Source organism: Fonsecaea monophora, assembly GCF_001642475.1.
Source record: "Fonsecaea monophora strain CBS 269.37 chromosome Unknown Scaff6, whole genome shotgun sequence".
NCBI classification, from domain to species: Eukaryota; Fungi; Ascomycota; class Eurotiomycetes; order Chaetothyriales; family Herpotrichiellaceae; genus Fonsecaea; species Fonsecaea monophora.
This window is the reverse complement of record NW_019173937.1, coordinates 26,119-46,117: the sequence shown is the minus strand read 5'-3', so window position 1 is coordinate 46,117 and position 19,999 is coordinate 26,119. Positions and strand designations below refer to the sequence as shown.

Here is a 19,999-nt window from a genome sequence, read left to right as displayed (position 1 = left end):
CGTGGGCGCCCCCGTTAGCTGCCTCAGGGTGCTTAGGCTGCTTAAGCTCCCTCAGAACGGTGAAGCCTTACTCGTGGCAGCCCCAACAGAGCCGTTAGGGGGCATCTGCACTCACCTGCTGTCGATTGGTCCTCGGACTTGTTGCAGATCTGTTTTCGATACTGTTTTTGCCGCGTCTGCCGGCGTAACATCAAAGGTGTTCGACACGCGTCCCTTCTCCATCGAGTCATATTCGAGAGATACCGATTCGTCGGGGCTGTGCATCTTCAAAGTCCGTGGTCCGCAGCAACTGTGATGATTAACCAGCATCTCATTTAGTCGGACTATCAACCATCATTGACGAGATTAATGCATACGAGTACCGAGCACACACCCTTAGGCAGACAGCGAAGCAGAAGGACAGCAACAAAAAAGTCATTCGAGGAAATAATCATGTACATATTATCACTCGGACCGCAAGTCCCCCCTACTGATGGATTCCTGAGGGACCCCCAGACCAGGACCTGCTCCTCCTTTGACATACATCTCATTATCGAGAAATATTTTCCCAGGCATTGGCAACACTCCGTTCCCTGTCTTTCCGATCAGATCCGTGCAAGGACTGGATTCATGATTTGCCACTGATGTGTTGTTAGCAAATAATGAGTGACGGTGTGGAGGAAAGTCTCTGCATGTCTCACGGCTTCCTTATCCTGGGCGCTCCTTTCGAGCTCAAACAAGCACAAAAGTGTCTCGGCCATGCAACAGAATCGAGGTTATGATGGCCCTGATATGTCCACCGCGTTCTCCGCAGCCTGGCTCTTATTTGCCCTGGACGAAATTGGATTTGTCTGGGTTGCTGACCGAGGCCGCCACGTCCATTGGAGAATGGCCCCCTTTTTTCCCACCTGGTCGCATCCAATGGCCAGGGGTATGGCACGCCCAACACGATCCTTCTCCATCCAGCCCCTGGGCTATGACGATTCCTGGTTCATGATCAGTCCATGCAGGACAGGCCCACCTGAAATAGCAATTCGCCACTTAAAGCTGGTCTTGCATCTATTGTTTTTAGCAAAGCTTGTTTCACCCACAGTGGCCCAGAGATTGACATGAAAATGCCGGTTTCTCGAGGTGGATCAAAAAGCAGGTTTTTTATTCGTATAATCAAGGATGGAGAGTGTTAGGTATGAAAGATTTCCAGAAGATCATGAGCCTGGGAGCTTGGTACGTCAAGCACGCTCAACGGTCTGGCCAAAGATCTGTAATAAAGCCCTTGCTGGGACTGGAATTTTCGGGTCGATATGAGAGCATTCTTCGTTGGGAAATACAAACACGCCAACAATGACAATCGCTGCCGATCCGGTCTCAGAGTTGACCCACAGAATCAATCATGATACTTTCTCGGCTACAAAGCCACAGAAGCCACAAGCGGGATTAGAGGAGGCATGTTGAAAAATATTTGCATATGAATTCATGGGGTACTTGGGTATATGTCGCAAGGTACAGGGATCCCGCATCAAAAGGAATATCACACCAGTAAAAGGAAAAGGGCCAAAAACGTTGTTACATGGCACTTACATATTCACATGTAGTCTGTATATACCATCCACGTGTCGAAGAAATTAGTCGACGGAGTATACAACACACAAGACCTGATAAATAGATAACGGCGACCTATAAGACCATTCAGAACAGAATTCCGAACTCCGTACCTACTGTATGTACCTGCTGTACCTACCTACATCGGTACAATATGCGATTGTCAGTCACGGCATTCGGAGTCAATGAAGCCGTTTCGGATGGACTGTTCTTGACCTCGTTGGGTACCTTGTGCCATCTGGAGAACCGCGTTGGCTGGTAAGGCCCTCTTTCGGTGTTTGTCAGCGATATGAATTGTGCATCTCCTTGCCACAATTCCAATGGATGTTATTGTCCACAGCATCCAGGACAGTATTACCAGCACTGGTGGCACCAGGTGGCACCAGGTGGCACTGCATCGGAACAATAACGCTGAGGAACAACTCAGATTACCGGGACCACCATCCGTCCATTGCTTCCACCATTGCGGAAACATGCAGCTTTTGCTACCAGCCAAAAAATTGCCCGAGACGCAGTTGAGATCTGCACGTAAAATGCCCCTCCACAGTATGAAACACGGGTTGTGTGACCCGCGTACCAGGCAATATCTCCGCCAACGAAACAGGGTGAGCTTCATCCTTCTTGCCTATGTAGTATATGATAACCGTTTCTCTTGACCCGTCGTGCACCATTCAGACGATGATAGGCATATAATCAAGGCATTTAGCGTGTGGCTCGATGTGCTGCCCTGTTATGCATATGCACTCGTACATAGCCACCAGCCCAGCCACGGATTAAGTTGTTGGTGTGCCAGAGATAGTAGTCGAGGTGCAGCAAGGCGGGAAGCGTGTCCGTAGCGCAATAAGCGATGTAGGTCAAGTGGGTACAGGCTTAGAGATGACGCTCTTGATGTGTCGCAATTCATCGACCGAGGAACGAATGACAAGGACGCGGCCAGGAAAACTCGAGGCACTTCCTTCACCAACGGTTAGTGTTATGTGCCATGGCCGAAGACGCCGCCAAAAAGCAGCAAAAGAGGTGACAAAACAAAGAATCAAAAAAGGTGGTGGTGGGTGTGGCGTTCCTCATGGGCCTGGTTCATATTTGCCCAATAATGCTCAATACCCATTGCCTAGCGCCTAGCGCCCAGCCCACCTTTCCCCCCCTTGTTTGTTGATCCCTGCCACCCTTGTCGGGGGTGTGCCTGAGTAACAGTTAAGCCTCATTTGCTCTCAGCCGTTTGCTGCTTGTTGGGTTAAAGCCCCCCATGCGCCCCTGCCGGCCCGAAATCACAAGTTTGGAGGCAACATCCACCGAACCATCCGCCGACAAATCCCAAGAGCCACTGGACCACCCACTGTAGCCAGGTCCCCTCTAGTCTCTGGGCTCTAGGCTGCGCACCTCATGCACCAGCAGTCGGCCCCCCTTAATCCTAAGCCCGAAACAAGCATGTCCTGAGAAGACTCCAGTCTTGCCAGCTCTTGTCCAATCCTGCTCCGTCCCTGGTTCTACGGGTACACTGCTCAGCTCCCTTTGTCGTCCTTTTTTCCCATTATTCAAACTCACCAGCCTCGCACCTTGGGCCTTCGTCGACAATCTTCTTTCGTACTGTCGTTTTCTTCCTCGTGATCCTCCTTCACTCGCTTCTATCGCTGCGAGCAGAAGGTAAGGTCAACGAGGACTTGCTCGTCTTGGCCTTGGGAAAGGGCAATTGTCAGCTCGGGGTCCGTAAATAAGGGTGACGCCTATCAGCAACGCGCCTTCTGCAGCGGCACATTGGCTGAGCAACCGCACCTCCCCCTTCGTTCGCTTCAACAACAACTTCCGCCCAATTCACCAACATCCGCTCCCTCTACCTTTTACCTGCGATCTTGACAACTCTTGAGCCAGCTTTCCTCCAAGGACTGTCTTGCTGGGATTTCCCAGAAAATAGACAGTGGCAGTTAGACAGGGAGCTTCTGGACGAATTCCATCATTCCCCTGCGCCGCGTACCCCCTGTCACGTTGACTGCTTATACTCATACCACGCCTAATATTACACACACCGCACGATACGTGGAATCGACGTTTTTGCGTGTGACGCATATTGCACTTTGAGACATTTTTCATGGGACATCTCTGAAGTAGGTGGAACAAGATTTTATCCTGCGGATTTACCGTGCAAACATTGGAATCACCCGCTTTGGCTGCCACATGCTGACTTCAGTCGTGTATCAGAAACCATATTCAAGATGTCAGGTCATCCTCACCAGGGCGACTATGATGATGGCTACGGCCAACATCATGGCAACGACGCCTATTACCAGGAGGACCAACATGGCTACCATGATCAATATGACTATGGTGGCCACCAGCAACATGGAGGCGAGGGCTACTATGATGAATCGTAAGGAACACACGCGTCTTGAACTTATTCATCAGTGGACTGACACGCAGCAGGGGCTACTATAATGCCGATGCATCAAATCCTTACCACAACGACGGCGGTTACTACGAAGGTCACCAAGGCTATCAGGACGACTACTATGACGGCCAATACTATGATCAGGGGGCTGCTGGCCAGCACTACAACCAAGGACAACGCCCAAGACGCCGCGGTCATGAGTCTGAAGAAGACTCGGAAACGTTTAGTGACTTTACCATGCGATCAGACGTTGGCCGCGCAGCTGAAATGGACTACTATGGTCGTGGGGATGAGCGCTACATCAGCGGCTATGATGGCCAGGGTGGACGTGGATACCGACCTTCGTCTTCTCAACTTTCATATGGTGGTAACAGGTCATCCGGTGCCTCGACCCCAATCTATGGGATGGATTACAACAATGCTTTGCCTGCCGGCCAACGTTCTCGCGAGCCTTATCCAGCCTGGACCTCCGATGCCCAGATCCCCCTTTCGAAAGAGGAGGTTGAAGACATATTTTTGGATTTGACTTCAAAGTTCGGCTTCCAACGTGACAGCATGCGCAACATGTACGACCACATGATGACCTTGTTGGATTCACGAGCTTCGCGCATGACACCCAACCAGGCCTTGTTGTCCCTCCATGCAGATTATATTGGAGGTGACAATGCAAATTACCGCCGGTGGTATTTTGCTGCTCATCTGGACCTTGATGATGCTGTAGGTTTCGCCAACATGAAGCTCGGAAAGGCAAACCGCCGAACGAGAAAGGCAAGAAAGGCTGCCGCGAAAAAGGCAAAGGAGAACCCACAAAATGAAGAAGCTACGTTGGAAGCTCTCGAGGGTGACAACTCCTTGGAGGCCGCCGAGTACCGCTGGAAGACGCGCATGAACAAGATGTCGCAGCATGACCGTGCCCGCCAGATCGCCCTGTACCTGCTTTGTTGGGGCGAAGCTAACCAAGTGCGTTTCATGCCTGAGGCACTCTGCTTCATATTCAAGTGTGCAGACGACTACCTGCACTCTCCCGCATGTCAGGCTCGTGTCGAAGCAGTTGAGGAGTTCACTTACCTGAACAATGTTATCACTCCTCTCTACAGCTATATCCGCGACCAGGCCTACGAAATTATCGACGGCAAGTATGTTCGTCGGGAAAAGGACCACAACAAGGTTATTGGATACGATGATATCAACCAGCTCTTCTGGTATCCTGAAGGTATTGAGAGGATCGTAATGAACGATAAATCGCGCATTGTTGATCTTCCGCCTGCGGAGAGATATCTGAAATTGGGCGAGGTAAACTGGAAGAAGGTTTTCTTCAAGACATACAAGGAGACTCGATCCTGGTTCCACTTGATTGTCAACTTCAACCGCATCTGGGTGATCCATCTCACGACCTTCTGGTTCTACACGGCTTTCAACTCTCCGACGCTGTACACTAAGAATTATCAGCAACAACTGAATAACAAGCCACACGCTGCTGCTCAGTGGTCTGCCGTCGCTCTAGGTGGGACGATCGCGACTTTGATCAACATCTTGGCTACTTTGATCGAATGGTCGTACGTCCCTCGGAAATGGGCAGGTGCTCAGCATTTGACCAAGCGACTCCTGTTCTTGATCGGTGTCTTCATCTTGAACATTGCGCCCAGTGTCTACATCTTTGGCTTCTCGCAAACGTCAAAGGTGTCTCTGATTTTGGGCGTGGTGCAGTTCCTTGTCGCTCTGGCCACATTCTTCTTCTTCTCAATCATGCCTCTGGGCGGGTTGTTTGGGAGCTACCTGACCGGGAACAGTCGTCGCTATGTCGCCAGCCAAACTTTCACTGCCTCGTACCCTCGTCTTAAGGGTAACGACATGTGGATGTCTTTCGGCCTGTGGATCATGGTTTTCGCTGCCAAATTGGCCGAGTCTTATTTCTTCCTCACGCTGTCATTCCGAGACCCGATCAAGATTCTATCCTACACCAAAATCCAGCATTGCCAAGGAGACAAGATTCTGAAAGACTACCTCTGCAAGTATCAACCGAAGATCTTGCTCGGAATCATGTTCTTCACTGATTTGATTCTGTTCTTCTTAGATACCTATCTGTGGTATATCATCTGGAACTGCGTCTTCTCGGTCGCTCGGTCGTTCTACTTGGGTGTATCTATTTGGACACCATGGAGAAACATTTTCTCTCGCTTGCCGAAGCGAATTTACTCCAAGGTCCTGGCTACGACAGACATGGAAATCAAATACAAGCCGAAGGTTCTCATCTCGCAAGTGTGGAATGCCATCGTTATCTCCATGTACAGAGAACATCTCTTGGCTATCGACCACGTTCAGAAACTGCTCTACCACCAAGTACCTTCGGAGCAGGAAGGCAAGCGCACACTTCGGGCTCCAACGTTCTTTGTCTCTCAGGAAGATCACTCGTTCAAGACAGAATTTTTCCCATCACAGAGTGAAGCGGAGCGTCGTATCTCATTCTTCGCTCAGTCACTGTCGACACCTATTCCCGAACCTCTTCCAGTAGACAATATGCCGACTTTCACTGTCCTTATCCCTCACTATGGTGAAAAGATTCTTTTGTCGCTGCGAGAGATTATCCGTGAAGATGAGCCTTATTCTCGGGTTACGCTTCTTGAATACCTGAAACAGCTCCATCCTCATGAGTGGGATTGCTTTGTCAAAGACACTAAGATTCTTGCGGACGAGACATCTCAGTTCAACGGCGACTATGAAAAATCCGAGAAAGATACAGCAAAGAGCAAGATCGATGATCTTCCGTTCTACTGCATTGGTTTCAAGTCCGCTGCGCCAGAATATACTTTGCGGACTCGAATCTGGGCATCCCTTCGTTCTCAAACCTTGTACCGTACAATTTCGGGTTTCATGAACTACAGCCGAGCCATCAAACTCTTGTATCGCGTGGAGAATCCAGAAGTGGTACAGATGTTCGGTGGCAACTCTGACAAACTTGAGCGTGAACTTGAACGCATGGCCAGACGAAAATTCAAGATTGTGGTTTCCATGCAGCGCTACGCCAAGTTCAAGAAGGAAGAGCGTGAAAACACCGAATTCTTGCTCCGAGCTTATCCAGACCTTCAGATCGCATACCTGGACGAAGAACCGCCGCAGAATGAAGGAGAAGAACCTCGCTTGTACTCGGCCCTGATTGATGGCCATTCAGAACTTCTTGAGAACGGTATGCGTCGACCCAAGTTCAGAATCCAGCTCTCTGGCAACCCCATTCTCGGAGACGGCAAATCCGACAACCAGAATCATGCAATTATCTTCTACCGTGGCGAATACATTCAGCTGATCGACGCCAACCAAGACAACTACTTGGAAGAGTGCTTGAAAATCCGAAGCGTCTTGGCCGAGTTCGAGGAGATGACGACTGATAATGTCTCGCCATACACTCCTGGCTTGCCGCCAACCAAGACTACCCCAGTGGCTATTCTCGGTGCTCGCGAATACATTTTCTCTGAGAATATTGGTGTGCTTGGTGATGTGGCTGCCGGCAAAGAACAAACCTTCGGTACTCTCTTCGCTCGTACTTTGGCTCAAATCGGCGGCAAGCTTCATTATGGTCATCCTGATTTCCTCAACGGTATCTTCATGACAACTCGAGGTGGTGTCTCGAAGGCTCAAAAGGGTCTGCACCTGAACGAAGATATCTATGCTGGAATGAATGCTCTCATCCGTGGTGGACGCATCAAGCATTGTGAATACTACCAGTGTGGCAAGGGTCGTGATCTTGGTTTTGGTTCCATTCTCAACTTCACGACCAAGATCGGGACTGGTATGGGTGAACAGATGTTGTCTCGAGAGTACTATTATCTGGGTACTCAGCTGCCGCTGGATCGCTTCCTGTCTTTCTACTATGCGCACCCTGGTTTCCACATCAACAACATGTTCATCATGTTGTCTGTGCAGCTCTTCATGATTGTGCTCATCAACCTTGGCGCCTTGAGACACGAGACTATCGTCTGTTTCTACAACCGAAATGTTCCGCCGACAGATCCTCTCAAGCCTACCGGATGCACAAACCTGACGCCTATTATGGAATGGGTCGAGCGTTGCGTTGTCTCCATCTTCATTGTCTTCTTCATCTCCTTCGTACCCCTGGTTGTTCAGGAGTTGACAGAGCGTGGATTTTGGCGCGCTGCTACTCGTTTGGCTAAGCACTTTGCATCTGCCTCGCCTATCTTCGAGGTGTTTGTGTGCCAGATCTATGCCAGCTCCATTCAACAGGATCTCTCATTTGGAGGTGCACGATACATTGGTACTGGCCGTGGCTTTGCGACAGCACGCATCCCGTTCGGAGTTCTCTACTCTCGTTTCGCTGGTCCGTCCATCTACCTGGGAGCTCGCTCATTGATGATGTTGCTGTTCGGTACAATCACTGTCTGGGGTGCCTGGCTCTTGTGGTTCTGGGTTTCGCTACTGGGGCTTTGCATTTCCCCCTTCATCTTCAACCCTCATCAGTTCGCCTGGAACGACTTCTTCATCGACTACAGAGACTACCTGAGGTGGCTGTCTCGGGGCAACTCGCGGTCGCATGCCTCATCTTGGATCGCTTTCTGTCGACTGTCGCGTACTCGTCTCACCGGTTACAAGCGCAAGGCTCTGGGTGTTCCGTCCGAGAAGCTCTCTGGGGACGTCCCTCGGGCTAGCTTCACCAGTGTCTTCTTCAGCGAGGTTGTCGGTCCCCTGGTGCTTGTCTGCTTTACGCTGATCCCTTACCTCTTCATCAACGCTCAGACCGGCGTAACAACTGATGTCAAGCCACCCACAAACTCTTTAGTAAGAGTAGCGATTGTAGCCTTTGCTCCCATTGCCATCAACGCCGGTGTGCTGGCTGGTCTCTTTGGCATGGCTTGCTGCATGGGTCCTGTCTTGAGCATGTGCTGCAAGAAATTTGGTTCGGTCCTTGCGGCCATCGCGCATGGTGTCGCCGTCATTATGCTCTTTGCGTTCTGGGAGGTCATGTTCTTCCTAGAGGGATGGGTTTTCGCCAAGGCACTCTTGGGCATGATCGCTGTGGTGGCTCTCCAACGATTCGTCTTCAAGTTGATCATCGCGCTCTGCTTGACGAGAGAATTCAAGCACGACACCTCCAACATTGCCTGGTGGACTGGTAAATGGTACTCGATGGGTTGGCACTCGATGTCCCAGCCTGCACGAGAATACCTTTGCAAGATCACCGAGCTTGGATTTTTCGCCGCAGACTTTATCCTTGGGCACATCATCATGTTCATCATGTTGCCGGCTCTCTGTGTTCCCTACATCGACAAATTCCACTCGGTCATGCTCTTCTGGCTTCGACCCAGGTATGTCACTTCCTTTCCCCTTTTCTCAACGCAATACTAATCCTTTCTACAGCCGTCAGATCAGACCCCCCATCTACTCGATCAAACAATCCCGTCTCAGGAAGAGACGTGTCATTCGCTACGCCATTTTGTATTTCATTATGCTCATTATTTTCCTTGTGCTCATCATTGGGCCTATCATTGTCCGGAAATACATCACTGGACTACCGACCATTCCTCTCGACCTCGTTCAACCTACCGGACAGAACAACAACGACACAACGACTGGCGTTACCGGTTCGGCTCTCGTCAACTTTGGTCAGGATGCTGGAACTGCGGCTGCAACAGCGGCTGCCACCACCTCGGCCAACTCCAATGACCCCTTCAGCTTCGGAGGCGGTGGCGGACGATTTATCCGCTGGTAAAAACAGTCATGGCCAAAGTTTTGCGCAAACGATTGGCGTGTATAAATTGGTGCGTGCGGAGAGGAAGGAGGAGAACAAATTAGACAACACGGCCCTCTAATGAGTTTGAGATTCTCTTGTCGGCCATTGATCCGAACCACTTAATGATTGAAATGGCATAGACAAGCAGCCTTTGCAAAGGGGGGAGCTTTCTTCAGCTGGTCTTTCGAACCTAGCAAATATTGGTGGTGAAGGGGGGCGTCTGGTTGAGTTTTTATTTCCTTAAGAGATATTGTACTGTACATGACAGTCAAATGAGAACTGCATACAATTGAAATGGACTTGGGACAGACTCTTTGGGTTTCAGGCGAGCCGGTACTCGCGGTACGAGGCACGAGGACTTGATTTCTTGTAGTTGTAGATTTGTTGGTCAGCAGCGAGGACCGGAAATTTGATCTGCCCCTGAATCCAGGCGAGCAGGTTCCTGGCTCTGCCACGTGACTTGCCGCATTGAGCCCTTTTCGCTTTCGCAGGATCCCGAGTGACCGTGGCATAGTTAAATCCTCCCAGGCTCCCGACTCGAGAACCCGCCGTGATCGCCTCATTCCTGTTTCTAACCCCGTTTTTGGGGAGGTTGTTGACACCTCCTTTCTGGCCTCACAAGATGGACTCTCATGACGCTCAAGAATATGTCACCAACCTGGCCAACAATGCCGCCGAACAATTCCAGAAAATTCCTGGGTCCGCCATCTTCCTTCGCTACGTGAAGTCCAGTTACCAGAACGACCCAATCCGATCTGCCGTCGAGCTCTTCCTGGTGCTGTTCGCAATTCGATATTTGCTAGCTCCAAAGTATTCGACCAAGCAGAATTATGTGAAGTTGTCTGATGAGGTGGGCACATTGTTTGGGCAATGGGGACAGCGAGCGTTGAAGGGCTGACTGCGAAACCAGGAAATCGACGATTTGGTTGATGAGTGGACGCCAGAGCCTCTGGTCGGGAAGACCACACCCTTCGAGGATGCAGAATTGGAAAGGCACCCTGTCATCGTCGGGTAAGTCCAGCTTTGAAGATTACTGCTACATACAAAATGTACTGAATATGACGCGACAGACCCAGTGGCCCCCGAACCAAACTGAACAACGGCCGAACAGTGATCAACCTAGCCTCTTACAACTTCTACAATTTTATCTCGAACGAAAACCTCAAAGAGCGGGCTATTCAGACACTGCGTACTTATGGAGTCGGGCCCTGCGGCCCGCCCGGTTTCTACGGTACCCAGGACGTCCACATGAAGATCGAGGCGGACATTGCGGCCTTCCTCGGTACTACGGCATGCATCATCTATGCTCAAGCGTTTTCCACAATTTCCAGTGTCATTCCGGCCTTTTCCAAGAGAGGGGACATAATTGTTGCCGACAAAGCCGTGAATTATGCCATTCGAAAGGGTATACAGATTTCCAGAAGTGCAGTCAGATGGTATGAACACAACGATATGGAGGATCTACAGAGGGTGCTGGCCAAGGTTACGAAGGAACAAGCCAAAAAGCCGCTGACAAGACGGTTTATCATTACTGAGGGACTGTTCGAGAATGTTGGTGATATGGTTGATTTACCCAAAATTGTGAGTTTCCCCCTGATCGATCGCAGGGAGATTGAGCGTCCTGACTGAGGTTGTGCAGATTGAGTTGAAGCTCAAGTACAAGTTCCGACTGATCCTTGACGAGACATGGTCGTTTGGCGTCTTGGGTCGAACCGGTCGAGGCGTGACAGAACACCAGCACGTTGACGCAGCAGAGGTGGACATGATTATCGGCTCAATGGCAGGTCCTTTGTCAGCCGCAGGAGGTTTCTGCGCTGGATCGGATGAAGTTGTCGAGCACCAGCGATTATCTGCGGCCTCGTATACCTTCTCTGCAGCGCTGCCAGCCATGTCCGCTGTCACGGCAAGCGAGACCTTGATGATGTTGCAGACCCAGCCGGACTTGTTTTCCCAATTGAAAGAGAATATCAAGGCCATGTGGCAGCAGCTTGACCCGCGAAGTGATTGGATGTACTGTACAAGTGCCCCAGAGAATCCAATCATGTTGCTGGTGCTGAAGCCTGAGGTGGTTTCATCACGGAGGTTGACGTTCGAGGACCAACAACAATTGCTGCAGGACATTGTGGACGAGGTGAGCCAGACAGAAGTCCTTTCTCTCTCCTGTCGATCCTGGTCTCACAACTAACTTATTCGACATAGTGCCTCGCGCAGAACGTTCTCATCACCCGTGCCAAGTCACTCCCCGCCGGACCCTCAGGCACCAAGACCGATATTTTTACGCCGTCACCTGCTCTCAGGGTTTGCATAACCATCGGCTTAACCAAGAAAGAGATCGAGAAGGCAGGCATCACGATTCGGCACGCAATTACGAAAATCCTTACACGGAAACGGTGAAACGGTCTTGCTTCTTGTCAACCGCAAGTCTCCGGTTCTCGACATTTGTACAATACAAGTTTTAGTTCTGCTTTGTCCGGGCTACAGCGGAACAGCATTTAGATTTTTGTAATAGCAGAAGAATAATGAGCGGCCTAGGGCGGGTTTTTCCTTCGAGCAGCCGCCTTTATCTGGGCCAGAGCATGAGAGATTCACATACAGAGCATCCAACTAATAATGACGATTGATCGGCCATTTTTCTATCCTTTTTTTGTGGTTGCTGCTCTCAGTTGGTATTGCTATCGCCTGGTATAGGACCCAAGCGACAAGTTGGTAGTGCCCAAAACTGGAGCATGATGGATGGCAGGCAAGATCAGGAACCTTCTATCGATCGTGGATTGATCAAGGCACTGACATGAACTAGAAACTCCCTGCGAACCACAGTGTCGTAGCGTAGGATGAGCGGAAAATGAACCGAATTGTATAGGTACGTATCTCCTGGATGGAAAGTATATACACTTGCACTCTTTCTTGTGAGTCTTGATCCTACACCAGTCCATTCATGTGGAATGATTGATTGAGGCTTGATCTGTATTTCTACTCCTCTGTATTTCTACTCTTCTGTATTTCTACTCTCCATCCTCACCCGGATACGAGCTCTTCCGGACCTATGTTTGTCACTCTCCTCCGCCCCCAGCCGCACAACAGAGAAACAGCATGTGGCATCAACGGTTCCGCGAGCTGAAGAAAATTCCAACGTCTCCGCATATTCCGGATCTTAGACTCTCAGAACACCTGCGAAAGATGGTTAGTATGACGCTCAATTGCGGGGTGTGGCGGTGTCTGTCGTCCTCTTGGAGAGCCTCGCTTACGAACACTTTCGCTTCGACCTTCAGCAGCTTCCAGCAACGCGGGGTGGTCTGCTGCTCTGCTGGCCACATGTCTGCCAATCCCGTTCCTGTCATCCAGCAGTCGAATGGGCTTCGAACGACGCCCTGTCCGGTGCTCACATGCTCCAAATGCCCGGACTGTTGGTGGAGCGGCTGAGTCCAGCTCTTGACAGACCGGTCGAGCTGAATAGACTTGCATTTGACCTCGTGTTGGATGGTGTCGACTACATAAGCCCGACTCGTGTCACTCTTGTTGCTCGTTCATGCTCTCCTCCTGGGTAGCAAAATCCAGCTACTGAAAGCCCATAGCATACTTTCTTCCTTACCCATTTGGCTGCCAAAGAAGATTCTCATCGCCTTTGCGATCACCATGTCTTACCCAACCAGAGATGCTTTTGTCCATGTTGGAACCTGGGACGATGAAACTCGCAAGCATCCTGCAATGAAGTGGATGGAGGACTACACTATCAACTTCAACAAGCGCGGCAATTGGAGCCAGGAGGAATGCGATTGGGTGAGGTTCTCATGCTTTATGATTGTCTCGTACAATCTTGGTGCGGCTCTTTCGCTTCTCAGTCGCTGACCTGAAGATCCACAGACTTCTGCAGATGCCACTCTCGTCAAACCCGACGGCTCAGTACACACCGGTAACGCACAGGCTTTTAGCGAAGCCAAGGGCATGTACGCACCGTTCTCCCAGGAATTCCATGAGCCCTATTTCCTGGTCTGCTTCGACACGGACGAGGGTTGGGAGATGATAGGCCAAGCATACTTGTTCGCCAACTGTCAAGGGTCACCAACGGCGCAGGAAAAAAAGGTCAAGGACCTGCAGGGAAGGGAATGGGATGTCAAGATTCCGGGTGGCTTTCATTTCGTCTATGCCAAGCAGCAGGGAGCGCCGCATGACGGGATCGTGTTGAAAAGGACAGAGATCATGAGTGATTCGATGCCGGCGGTGCAGATCCTTATGGCGAGGGGAGTCTTGAAGCTGTGAAATGTGTCTTGAGTCCAGACATTTGTCAGAGGGACATGGAGTAGGGGACGAAAAATGGACTTGATTTAGCAGGCCGGTAATTACCACTCACTATGCACCGAGGGTCAATGGAGAGAGCATTTCTGCCTTCTTGTTTCCCGACAATGCCCTTCTCTCCGGCAAGGTCATACCCTGTCAAACGAGGAGGGTGGTGGTGTCCCCCCCAAGTTGAGAACAGAGAGCCAAGAAGAAATCAAAAAGCGTGGAAGCTGACAGAGCTTACCTGCAGTTGTGTTTTAGATCCAAGGGGAGTCGATGTCAGATGCGGCCGCGAAGGACGTGGACGAGGCTGCGTCAGAAAGGGAGGGAGGCAAGGCTGCTAAAGCGGCGAGAGATGAGAATTTGTGAGATGACTGCGTTCTGCTGCTCGTCAGGCCTTGAGTCAATAAGCAGCTCCTTTTCATCCTTCTCATCATGTCCTTCCCTTCGTTCCCTTAATGCTGCACGTTGTGTTTCCCTAATCCGATCTAACACACACCAGCCTGGAATTTGCTGGTATTAATATCCACCAATGTGCCACCTCCGCTTCCCTTCCCCGTATTTCTTCGCCTAATCCGGGATCCTCCTTACATCAGATCCGACTTTGGCTAGTGAGGGATCAAATATACACGGTGGTGTGCTGGAGATCCTCTCGCCTCTGTTGGATGCGATCCTTCAATTCCTGGAGTCGCTTGACTAGCCTCGAGAGGCGAGCATCACAGTGCTAGAGCTTGTCGTCGATACTTCCCAAGACGTTGCTATCTTTGATGGCGCGTACAAAAGACAACAACGGTTTGGTCGGAGGAGCCAGCCAAGATCTTTGGGGCTACTCAACGCATGTCGGACATGTCGTTGTTGTTTATCCCGACATCAGGCGCCCTTCCTGGGAGGGACCACTACCAAAAAAGGGAATGAACAGTGGACACCCGCAGGAGGTGGTGCTCGAACTATATCCGGTTCCCAACATAGAGGAGAGGGGTCAGTCTGGCCCAGACTCCTCTGCGCCCATGCATGCCCAGAGCCGCGTCAAAGCCAATGAGGAAAAGCCATCCTTTTCTGGAGACAGACTGCAAGGCCTGGAACCTGGAGCATCACCCATAGCTACGGTCCGTGTCGGTACTCTCGATATCCAAAGAAAGATCTGACAGCGCTGCCAGTCTAGAAACCAGTGTCTATAAAGTCTTTGAATTGTTCGCAACCCTTGGACAATGCCATCAACCGCCTCTCAACCCACTCACTTGACTTACCAGTTTCCTTACGACTTTCATTAGGTCTAATTTTGTTTTCAAGACTTTGTACAAGATTTCCTCGCATTCGGTTATTTTCTTCATTGAGCACCATGAGGACCTCAGTCGTTGCCACCGCGGTTTTCTCCAGCGTCGCTGCTGCAAAGGGGAGCTGGGGCTCCGGGGGAAGCTACCCGCCTTATGCCTCGAAAAACTGCCCATTCATCCCTGCTGATGACCAATTCGTTCTCTTTGCCGAAGACATTCAGACGGTCTCACAAGTCAAGGCAGACCAAGCCTTCCTGAGGTCACAAGATCTCTACGTCGAGACCGCCTACGATCTGGCCACTGCTTCTCAATTCACAATCCCCGACTTCGCCGCCGGTGCCAACTGCTCCTTGAACTTGGCAGTTCCCAGCCCCGATCAGATCTATGGTGATCTCTCCCAGACCATCTTCAGTGGTGGCGGAAAGTACGTGAATATTCAACCTCTTGCCTTCTCCTTTCTCCCACATTATCAGCTCTATCTAGCCTACCTATTCTATGGGACATGACTGACGGTTAAACCAAAATGTAGCTTGAACTTCTCTCAACTGCAGAACGAACTTCCGAGCTCTGGCTGTACGTATACTCCTTCCTCCTTGCGAGTCATCACGCATATCGCCCATGTTGACTCTTGACGACCTCCGATGACAAAATTCTGACAAGTTGTGAACAATAGTGACGTTCAACACCCTCGGAAACATCCAAAATGTCGGGGTCCAGAAAGTGATCCCAGGCAAACTGCTCACCCTCGTCCCCAGCTTTCCCTGCCCACCTCCTGGCACCGTCCTCCCCGGAATCATCCAATCTATCGACACCACACTTGTTATGCGCGACACTGTGGGACCAGTCTGCCTCTCGGGTCTGTTCGTCTTGATCGAGCCCGTTGGCAACCCGCCTAGCCCACCCGCGGCGTCCAGCACAAGCGCCTATAAGACGACCAGCTACACTGGAAGCTATACCGGCACCTATAGCACCAACAGCGTTTCTGCCACCTACAGCAGCAAATGGGCGGCTTGAGAGGTCGGAGGTTGAGACGCGGATGGCTTAATAGATACTTGAGACCGGGACATTTGCATAGCGCGGTTGGATATTGTGCATATTTCTTTTTCTTGATTTCGTCTTTCGCAAGAGGCGAATGTACCACTCTCCCTTACTCGCTTCAGAATTGGCGTAACATATAGCTTGTACGAGCTCAATGACAAGAAAAGCATTGGTTCAATTTCTCCCAAAAAGTACTAGGTATATACAGTGGCGAGCAAATATCCAAAAAATTAGCAGTTTTACCGAGGGCATAACAACAGTTATACCGCTATATACATATAGAGCGGTATAGTGTAATGGGAGAATCTACAGGCTGGCACGTGATTAGTGGAATTTGCCTGTACAATGTACAGGCAGACACTTCTGCCTCCTGATTGGCTGGATCTCGGACACTAGGTCCGAGAGTTCTTTTCTCAGAGATCCCTCAAGTGGATCAGTATTCATCAGTCCTCAACAAGAGAACAACAGGACAATCAATCAATCAAGCAATGGAATCTATCTGATCAGGATCTTCGATGCTACTTTATTGTTACTGTACGATAGTCGTTACCCCTAACACCATGCCCACCACCGTACGAGTTGATGCCTCTAGCTAAGAGCCTCGCCCCAGTTCAATAGAAGAGTAGAACTTCTTTCGCGGTCTTTGGGTCTAATAGACTTAGTATACTAAAGGGGTTACGCTAGCTATAATCCTAAGTAGAACTAGTTGATTTTAGATTAGGACTCTTCATATTGATGACTATTTCCGGTGGAGAGTAGGAGCATCAGCAGAAGAAAACCTCCAAAAGATTCAACAAGAGGACATCCCTCGAATCACAGAGTGGGCACGGCTAACGGGATCAGCGTTCACCGTGGAGAAGACGGAGCTGATTCACCTCACGCGGCGCAAAAAGAGAACGAGGGAAAGGAAACATCACCATGGACGGCAAGGTCATTCACGCCGGCCGCACAGCCAAACTCCTCCGGGTGGTATTTGACGATGAACTACGGTGGAAAGACCATGTGCAACGAGCGGTAAAGGCAGCAACCACCACGGCCCTTGAAATAGGCGGACTAAGGCACTTGCGCCCCGCCCAGATGAAGCAAATATACCAGGCGTGCGTCTTCCCACAAGCTGGATTATGCGTCAACAGTGTGGCACAACCCTAACAAGGATAAAGGACATCTCAGAGTCTTCAACACCGTCCAAAGAGCAGCCCTCCTCCGGATCATCATCTCGGCATTTAAGTCCGCTGCCACCCAGGTGCTGGAGGTAGAATGTAATATACTCCCTACACGCCTGAGACTCAAACAGCGAGGACAAGAGGTAGTGATGCGATTATGCTCTGTCCCTCAAACGCACCCACTTGCTAGAGTTATGGACCGAATGAAACAACGGGTGAACCGACAGGAAACTCAGCCTAGATTCCTGCTCGCCGAAACCACCAAAACGTTCGACGTTAAGGAGCTTGAGTCGTTGGAGACCATGGATCTAACCCCCCTCCCACCCTGGAACTAGCCCGACTTAATTGAGATCACAATGGACCTAGAATAGGTCACAAGCTCTGGACAAAGTGGCTGAATTAATCGAACATTCAGAGGCGGTCCTCTACACGGACGCCTCAGAGAAGGACTCGAAACTTAGCGCTGCGGTGGTAATGGCGAGCCGGAGAGAGGGACCAGAGCGGACGTAGTAGATCGGAATCGGACTAGCCAGTGGTTGGACAGTGCCCGCCGCCGAGCTAGATACTGATCCGACTCGCATACACAGGCAGTGGCCTCGGGAGGAAAATCGCAAATGTCCTTACTCATTAGATTAGCATGATCCGGAACTGTATGATGATGTGGCTGTGGAATCCAGCTAGTACTCCTTGTGTTCAGGCTTTTGGTCCAGCTTTGTGCGTAGTGAAGATCCCGTGGTTGAGAGAAGCCACTACCTTCTCGTAATGCAGAAAGCGCGAGTTACCTTGTTGCTCCACCCAAGGCTCCATTTGTTGACAACGAGTACCTGCTGTGGCTACGGTTTACACGTACCCGTGCTTCTGAAGTGCAGTGACACGAACACGTCAACAGTCAATTGGTCTTCCTCGTCCATCGTCCCTTCTGTCTTGCCCGTGCTCATTCGGAACGCATTTCTTGCCGATCTCTCTACGAGATCCCGACTGGGCTTGTTTGACCCTGGCCCTTGACCAGGCTTTGTGGGTGGTGTAGCTGGGCTACCTTCTTGGGTCTGATCGCCTCCGCATGCAGAAGCAGTCTCTGACAGAGTAAGAGGTCTCTCCTGCTGTGGCTTGTGTCTTCGGATCAGGAGTGGCAGACTTTTTGAATGTCTGCACGGTGGGCTCCCGGCTTTCCGACCTCATCTAAACTCCGGTTTTGTCGAAGCTTTCAGGGCGGTGTTTTCGATACCACTCGAGAAATCGACGCGCTTGAGTAAGAGCTGAGTTGTACACTTTGGTCTCGGTCTCATATTTGGCCGCTCCGGCGATATAGTGCCTTGTATAGAGAGCCAAATTCCCATCGAGTGCTAATGGGACCTTCTTCCGGAAATCAATTTTCCATGGTCTGATTGAATTTCACTTCGACGTGAGTTGCCCGATACCTCTCCAGTTTGTGTCCAGGCAGTTTCAACCAGTCTTGGCGAGTCTTTGGAGTACTTAAAGTGTCGGCCTGTTTTACTTTCTTGGGGTTCAAGAGTTCGGCAGCTTGTAACGGGTCATCCTCGAACCCTTGACAATCCCAAACAATGGTGATAATGCCTTGGACGCTGCTAGCCCCTATGCGAGGCTCACCCTTTCTCCTCGGATAGTCCAAGACGCGCTCGTAATTGTAAGCAACATCCTGGAGCTTCTCAACGTCCACTGAGCCTTTCAGGTCCGTGATCCGCACAAACCAGCAACACCGGCGAGGCCCGTAACGGTTGAGGTACATCGGTGACGAATCATTCTGCCGTTTGCACCGCATGGCCACGGTGACACAGGGGGCGCCAGGGAATAATTCGAGACCACCAGAGTCATCTTGCAAGAGTTGTGGCTCCGCGTCGTCATCCACTGGTTCGGCACTATTCTTGTTGGGTGGTGGGTCCGATGCTCCGCTTCGCTGATCACTAGCCGGAGAGTTGAAACGGCTCGACGGCTATTTCCTTTGGTGGAGTTCCCGGCTTGCTGGTCAGGCTCAGAGCCTGTAGAGTTAGCAGGAGGTAGGTCTGACATGACGACGACGTCCTGATCGTCCCCCGCGTTTTCCACCTTTATTCTCTTCGAGCCAGAGGCGGCGGCATCCGTTTCCGGAGACGACATTTGATCATGAGATGGGAGTAGTGTGACATGCTAGCATCCGGAATCCGCGCAACCTCGACTGACGGGCCGAGTGACTATTGAAAAACTCCGTCGGCACTGGATTGGATAAAACAAGCACGCAGGGCCGTTGGTACATTGGGAGTCGCCACTATTTCCTGAAGATCGATTAGGAGAGTCATGTTTTTAATATGCCAATGCAAATTTATGCGAGATAATTCTCTTTCTAGGAGACCAGAATGTGTGTTGACAATGATTCCATGGGGGGATGGGCAGTTCTGTCCATGCTCGGACACTCAGTGCAAGTACGAACGGATCTTCTGTGATCGTCGCAAACACAGTCAAGCGCTGCTCAATCATTACCTCCATGTGGATCGGTCTCACTAGGAAGTGTCTGGGTGGTATGGGGCCAATACAGCACGAGTGACGCTACAAG

The 19,999-nt window shown here is 50.8% G+C and overlaps 5 protein-coding genes across 5 annotated transcripts; 4 read left to right on the top strand and 1 right to left on the bottom strand.

Annotated features, from left to right (window-relative positions):
* Positions 1-3,788: 3,788 nt before the first annotated feature.
* AYO21_01520 (1,3-beta-glucan synthase component FKS1) lies at positions 3,789-9,680 on the top strand (the record flags this gene model as incomplete). The annotated part of the gene is made up of 3 exons (XM_022651502.1): positions 3,789-3,943; positions 3,997-9,276; positions 9,329-9,680. 3 exons carry the CDS (start codon positions 3,789-3,791, stop codon positions 9,678-9,680), a joined length of 5,787 nt encoding a protein of 1,928 aa, XP_022516015.1.
* A 643-nt stretch (positions 9,681-10,323) lies between these two features.
* On the top strand, positions 10,324-12,095 carry AYO21_01519 (hypothetical protein; the record flags this gene model as incomplete). The annotated part of the gene is made up of 5 exons (XM_022651501.1): positions 10,324-10,551; positions 10,612-10,712; positions 10,772-11,282; positions 11,341-11,832; positions 11,901-12,095. 5 exons carry the CDS (start codon positions 10,324-10,326, stop codon positions 12,093-12,095), a joined length of 1,527 nt encoding a protein of 508 aa, XP_022516014.1.
* Positions 12,096-13,334: 1,239 nt separating this feature from the next.
* On the top strand, positions 13,335-13,958 carry AYO21_01518 (hypothetical protein; the record flags this gene model as incomplete). The annotated part of the gene is made up of 2 exons (XM_022651500.1): positions 13,335-13,478; positions 13,563-13,958. The coding sequence occupies 2 exons, from the start codon at positions 13,335-13,337 to the stop codon at positions 13,956-13,958; spliced, it is 540 nt and encodes a 179-aa protein (XP_022516013.1).
* Positions 13,959-15,315: 1,357 nt separating this feature from the next.
* AYO21_01517 (hypothetical protein) lies at positions 15,316-16,264 on the top strand (the record flags this gene model as incomplete). Its single annotated transcript, XM_022651499.1, has 3 exons — positions 15,316-15,674; positions 15,780-15,823; positions 15,924-16,264. The coding sequence occupies 3 exons, from the start codon at positions 15,316-15,318 to the stop codon at positions 16,262-16,264; spliced, it is 744 nt and encodes a 247-aa protein (XP_022516012.1).
* Positions 16,265-18,817: 2,553 nt separating this feature from the next.
* AYO21_01516 (hypothetical protein) lies at positions 18,818-19,566 on the bottom strand (the record flags this gene model as incomplete). Its single annotated transcript, XM_022651498.1, has 2 exons — positions 18,818-19,373; positions 19,478-19,566. 2 exons carry the CDS (start codon positions 19,564-19,566, stop codon positions 18,818-18,820), a joined length of 645 nt encoding a protein of 214 aa, XP_022516011.1.
* Positions 19,567-19,999: the final 433 nt, after the last annotated feature.